The sequence below is a fragment of the Globicephala melas genome, chromosome 20 (assembly GCF_963455315.2).
Source record: "Globicephala melas chromosome 20, mGloMel1.2, whole genome shotgun sequence".
NCBI lineage: Eukaryota > Metazoa > Chordata > Mammalia > Artiodactyla > Delphinidae > Globicephala > Globicephala melas.
In genome coordinates, this window is record NC_083333.1 from 12598233 (window position 1) to 12604839 (window position 6607).

A 6607-nucleotide genomic window follows, 5' to 3' on the forward strand; every position below is an offset into this window, starting at 1 on the left:
CTGTGCTTTTCTGAGGAGAACACGTATAACTTTCTTCGGATTCTTAAAGGGATCTATTTATCTTTGTCCTAAAAGATTAAACACTGATAGTGGGTACAAGATACTAGCCCTTTCAGTCCCAGTAAGAAGGTACTAGAATCAAATAGCTAAGATTCTTCAGAAACTGGTTGTTAGCAATGTAAAGGGTTACAAACACTCATGCCCTGGGGCAGGGTTCTCAAACTTTGGCAAGGGCGCCAGCAACACCTAAAGGGCTCATTAAAATACAGACCGCGGGGCCCCACTGCCAGCATTTATGATTCAGTAGGTCTGGGGTGGAGGACCCGATAATTTGCATTTCTAACAAAAACTCCCCGATAATGCTGGACCACACTTCGAGAACCATTCTTCCACAGTTCTCTGGTTGCCATGGTGAACCACTGTTACTACCAGGTATGCTGGAGTAGAAAAAAAGGTTGAAAACCAATGTTTTAGACTAATTCATAACCTGATTTAAAGGATATGCTAACGTTTCAAGGAGTATACACTTGGATAAAACAAAAATCACAAAACAGAATAAAACAAACAAAAAAATCACAAAACATGTAACATTAAGACTTCTACCGATAGAATTGCTAATATGCTCTCTAACTATACTTGCAGTTGCCTTCCTAGGCATCCACGTGGGAGAGGGCAATAGAGAAAATATTCAAGCACACAGGTACATTCTGAAGAACGGTTTCAAAAACCCATCACCTCTCCGGACTGCACTGATAAGATTATTAACAAGTTTTTTGTCTTCCCAACCTATACACTCGCTACCCACTGCTAGGAAGAGGATGGCTCTGAAATGGGAATTATCCTGGATGAATGTGGATACAGACAATAGGACACACACTCTGCCTTAGGAAGGACAGTCTCTTAAAAGAGAAAATATCCAACTAGAACAAAATACGATAACAAGTTACTCTTATTCTTATTAGGTATAAACTGTATACCCCATACAACACTTCAGAAACTGCCTTGCTGCCTGTACGTATGCCCACATTTCTTTACTTTTACATTACACGTGTAATTATATGCTTACATTTAACAAATGACTATAAATTACAGTAACTTAACAGGTCATTTCTAGGGCAGGTCTTTTTTCTTTTTTTAAAAGTAAATCATGGATTTATAAATTATTTGATCAAATCAACACATTTTAAATTTATCAGTATGTACTTTTCCTAGGTGGGGAACCACCTATAATTTAATATAAGGGAAAAAACCCCACAAGAGATCACAATCGTGTGATTACAATATGCTCCCGATTTTGTGTGTGTGGGGAAATTACATAAACGCTTTTTTTTCTTTTTGTTTTAAAAGAAACAAATAGTCATTGGGTCTTCACTGGGTAGTGGGATCACAAACTACTTTTAATTTTTACTTTTCCAGAGTTTTCTACAACTAACTAAACACTATGAGAATGGTTTCCTGTCTTTGCCATACGGTGAGCTTACCCTCTGGTCCACAGGAGGGCCTCTATATACCTACTGATCAATACTACATGAATGGTGCCCACCCTCACTGTAAGCTTCAGCTTCTCCTCCACCACCAAAAGCTAACCATTCCTTCAAATCCTAACCCAACGCCACCCTTTCAGAAGTTCTCTTCAGGTCAACCTGGCAATTTAATCCTTAGCCTTCTCCTAACATTTTGCACCGCTCTCCTGGCATTCTTCTAACCCTCCCTCGCCTTTGTACCAGAGGACTCAGGCAGTAGGTGCTCAAATCCTTGTTTAGTTGACAGAGTCCCTGAGTCCAGTGAAGATGTTTTGTTCATCTTAACTCTTCACTTGTGGTTGCCAAATATGTTGTATTTTTTTCATTCCATTGTACATTTGGTACCTAATCTTGATAATGCTGGTATTTAACAGGGAAACCTCTCCCAAATGCTTTGCCTTTCAGAAAGGATAATACTAGAATTTTGAAAACAGCAGATACTGTTGTTATATACCACTAATCATGGCCAGGCACTATTCTAAGCAGTTTATGTATGTATTAACTCTTAATCCTCACAACAGCCCTACGTGGTAGGTACTATTCATATCTCCATTTTACAGATGAGGAACCCAAGGTTCAGAGAAAGCCAATAACTGGCTGGAGGTCACAGAGCTAAGGAGGGGCAGAGCTGGGAGTAAACTCAGTTCAGATCCAGAGCACATGCTACAAGGATGGAAGGTGAGAAGGAGAAAACTTTGAAGGGCATGTAGTACACTACATACTGCCTCTCGGATCAATTATCAATCATGGCTTCAAGAGTACAAGCTCAGGGAATTCCCTGGCGGTCCAGGGGTCAGGACTCTGTACTTCCACTGCCGGGGGCCGGGGTTCGATCCCTGATCTGGGAACTAAGATCCCACAAGCCGCCAGAAAAAAAAAAAAAAGAATACAGGCTCGGCCAATGAACGCACTAGCACAATCTAGCAAAGGCTTTGTATTTTATAGAAAAAAAAAAACCTACATTGGGGAAAAAAAAGGAATAAATAGGAACATCTTTGCAACAGACAGAATCTGAAGGTTCTTGGTGTCATCTGAAATAACTGCCTAATTATGGGTGAATCATTTATCTGTGCACAAATTAGCTCCCTACAGAGCCAAAGCCCCATCCCCTTCATTTGCTTTTAGACACACACACCCCTGGGCTCCATCTCCAAGGCCATTTTAGACTCTCAATGAAATATCACCCAGGAAACTTCTCGACTGCCTCCCAGCACCTACTATAGGTACAGGCACAGAAAAACAGTTTTATGAATATCTTGCATATAAAAAGCCAAACAAAAATGATGGATAAGGGATCCATATGATAGCGCATCTCTCTAAGACGGATAAGCTAAAACAGCATTGTCCCAATTTGTGTAACGCTACCACAGAGGTCACTTACATTACAGAGACCTGTAAGTCTGTTCGTTTATCAGTATCCTGTTCAACCAAATGAGCAGAAATACAAACTAAGTGCAAAAGGACACTATCGCTATTCATGGCCCAAGCCACCTCTGTGAATATCTTTACACCGTGTTAAATGTTTCTGAAACGTGGAGCCGACACCAGGAATTTTTATTCTTCCTATATGACAAGTAAGTACATCATCTGCTGAAGCCTAGAGTCTTTCACCATACAACGTGCCCTTCAAAATTTCCTCCATCTCACCTTCCATCCAGCCTGTCTTCATTGAAATGATTTCCCTAAGGAGCCCAAATAAAAAGCCAACCTCTCGGGTCACATCCCTTTGCAGCAAAAGCTAGTGCTGTATCACACAATTACACCATATGCTTTCTCCAGATAAGGACGAGAAAGAACTGAATTTAAGATGCAGAAGTAAGGAGCTGCATAAAATGGCCACTTTTCCAGCGTCCGTGACAGACAGGGCATACTTAAACATCAAAAGCATGGAACTGAAGGAGTAATTAATAAAGGTGGATTGATGAAGGAAATGAAACAATAAATACATTAAAGTTTTCCAGAGTGAGATACTATCAAGAATAATTAAGCCTGACTCAAAGAATCCTCAGCTTCAATGTTAAAAAACAAAAATCTCAGCAAAGCCGAAGTATTATATTTGATATTATATTATTCAGCGAAAACAGCAGTCTTTGTTTCATTTGCAGTCGGGATCTACCCTGCCTGCTTTCCCCTACCCCACCCCACCCCCTTCCATCCACCGCAGTGATCTCGAAGGGAACTGCAGAGGCCCCAAGGAACAGAGATAACGGTCATAGGCAGAGGCCACGTTACCCAAAACTCACCAGCCGAGCTCAGACCAGAGTCGCCAACCTCCTTCCCAAGGCCCTAGTTGCCAGGCAGGCCAGGCTGGGCGCCTCGCCGGTCCCCGGGCCGCATCCACCCACCGCAGGCCCACAAAGCCCCCGCGGACGCCGGGACTCCGCGCCTTCAACTTCCCTCCGACCCCATTCCAGGCCGATTTTATGGGATCAGGGTGTGACCCCCACTGCAGAAGGCCAGGAAGAGACTCCGCGCCGAGCCATGCCCAGATCACTTACACAATAAAGGGATCCCGAGGCGAGGGCTGACCCTCCCCCCCGACCGCCCTGCTGCAGCGCGCCCCCGCCACATTTCCCGCCTCGCCCCCCCAAACCGCCCGGGCCTGGCCGGGTGTCCACCCCCGGCCCCCGCCGTACCCAGAGCCCCTGAGAAGACGCCCCCCCGCTCTCTCGCCCAGCTCCCCCGGGACCAGCGGAGCCCGACCCTCCCCAAGCCGGCGGCCGGCTGCTGAGACCCTCACCCGCCGCCGCACGCCTCCCGGGCCGTGCGCAGCCCTGCCCTCCGCTCCCTTCACCCCGCAGGTCCCGGCGCGCCGCCGGCCTTCCGAGCCCTCGGCGAACCCCTCACCGCACTCGGGATGCCGGACCCGGCCTAACCCACCCAGTGGCCCTTCCCGTCCAGCGCTCCCCCACCCCCAACCCGGATGGCGCTTTCCAGCCCGCCCCAGGACTCCCTCCCCTCCCGAGAGGCAAGCACAGGCTCGCGGGACCCCCGGGGACACCCACCGGGGCACGAGGCCCCCCCAACCCCGCGCCCCACGGATCCCGCACGCCTAGTATCAGGTCAGCACATGCCCACCCGCAGATCTCCATCCCCAGCCCCCCAGGGGTCGTCCTCCCGCACACCCAGGCCCTAATCCCTGCAGGGGTCTCACTCTCAAGGACCTCATTCCCCGCCCCTCCAGGGGTCTCTCCACCCACCGGGGTCCCGTTAACCACCCCCAAGGTCCTTCCTTGCGCGAATCTACGGCCCCTGCAGCACAAACCCTCCGCCCAGAACCCCTTCTGTCTTCCCCAGCTCCCGCTTCGGCTCCGTTCCTGCCCTACAGACCCGCCCGGGCCCCCAGCCGGGGATCCTTTCCTCCCCCACAAACCGTCCCTCGGTTCCCGGGCGCCGCACTCGGACCCGGGAAGCCGCACCTCTCACCTTCAGCCGAAGATGGTGGCGCCGGCGCACGTCCCCAGCCGCGACCACAGATCCGGCGCCTCAGTCCAAAACCCACCGCTGCCTCCGCCGGGCTCCTTTAGCACTGCTACTCCGGGCTGCCCCACCCCCTCCCACCCTCATTGGGCCAGCTCCACGCCCGTCACCACCGCCCCCAGACCCACTGGTCCGTTTGCGCGCCCATCTCCAAGGGAAAACGTTAGCAACCCGAAAGAAGCTACCTTCCCGAGGTCCGCTCCCTCCACCCACCTGAAATGATGCTCATTGGCTCCCGCTCCCAGCCCAGGCCTCCGAGGCCCCCATCTCATAGGCTGAGCCGCACGCCCGTCAGAGATTCCGGGAGGTGCGGCCGGGGCAGTCGCGGGCGATTGGCTGGCTCGGGAGGAGATGGACAGCTGCGGTTGGCTGGGTGCCCCGCGATTCCGCGGGGCAGAGGGTGCGGACCCCGCAGCGGCCTCGGCCGTGCGGACCGCGGGGCAGGTGTGCCACGGCCGCAGTCCCGAGCTCCGCCTGGACGCGCCTCGTCCTGCCGTCGGGCTGCAGGGGGCAGCCCAGTAAAGTGCCTCGCCGCCTCCTCTGTCTGTCGCAGCCGGCGTGTCCCGCAGCGGGACCGCCTTCCACCGCGGAGTCGCGGGCCTCGGGCCGCGGGCGCTGCCTGCAGGGGCGGGGCCGGAGCGCGGTCCAGAGGCCTTACGTCACTCCCGGGGCAGCTGGGGGGGTGGGGGCCGCGGCTCGGCGGCTCACCTGCAGTGGGGGAGGGGAGGCAAGTCTCGGGCTGCTGCTCTGCCCATGCGCTCCGGCCCTGAAGCTGGGGCCCCGGCTTCAGTCGGCGGTCCGCGCTCCCGGCACTGTCGCGACCCCCGGCTCCAGGTTGACCCTGCCCAGGCCCTCTGAGCGGCGGCCGCCGGACAGCTTCCTCCGCTGCTGCGGTTTTGGTGTTTGAAAGGGGAGACGTCTCCCTACCCAGACTCCTGGCTGGGCTGAGATTACAGAGGATTGAGAAGCGAACCCCCCTTGGAGAGAAGACTTGGGAAAAGGGCTTAACCTCATTCATTCGTTCGTTCATTCATTCATTCATTCAATAGAGCTCCCTACTTGAGAGGGGCTACGAGGAGGTTCTGTAGAGCTGTCTTATCCCCCAGGGCCTATTAACTTTTCAAAGGCCTTAGAAAGCGTTTGAGACCTGAAGAAGAAGAAGAAGAAAAAAGCTCCCAGATAAGGAAAGGGAACCAAAAAAATCAAAGTTAATCAATATTTAATGAAACGTCTGCAATATCTAGTCAACTGCAACATGACCCTTAATTAATTAATTATAAATATAATAAAGTTTCACAAGTCACAAAATGATTTCTTACAAAAACTGAAGTTTATCCAAACCTTTTCAAAAAAATTTTACAGCAAGATGTAGTTATTTCGTGTTGAATATGGGTGCATTTTATTATTTATGATGTAAGTGGCTAGGCCTAGGAAACTTCCGGTCTGGTAAAATGTGAATAAAGCAAAAAACAAAACAAGGCAGGAAACGATAAGGAGGGGGTGGTGCAGAAGATTTCAAGGCAGCTGAGTGCAGAGTCCCTCCTGGGGAAGTCCGAATCAGGTCCTGTACTGTCCTTTGTCCTAGTGCATCTTGTCCCCCACCC

At 51.0% G+C, this 6607-nt stretch overlaps 1 protein-coding gene across 7 annotated transcripts in view; it reads right to left on the reverse strand.

Annotated features, from left to right (window-relative positions):
• The window catches only part of MYH10 (myosin heavy chain 10), a 134389-nt gene extending 128848 nt beyond the window's left edge, over nt 1–5541 (reverse strand). For 3 of the 7 annotated variants that reach the window (XM_030861445.3, XM_060290958.2, XM_060290957.2), the window contains exon 1: nt 5217–5538. In XM_030861445.3, the coding sequence (XP_030717305.1) occupies nt 5217–5232 (16 nt within the window). In that variant the 5' untranslated portion in view covers nt 5233–5538. Of the gene's footprint in view, nt 1–3766; nt 3789–4949; nt 5089–5216 lie in introns of those variants that run through there. The other 4 variants (XM_060290956.1, XM_060290961.2, XM_060290959.1 and 1 more) reach the window with 4 other exon arrangements.
• Nucleotides 5542–6607: the final 1066 nt, after the last annotated feature.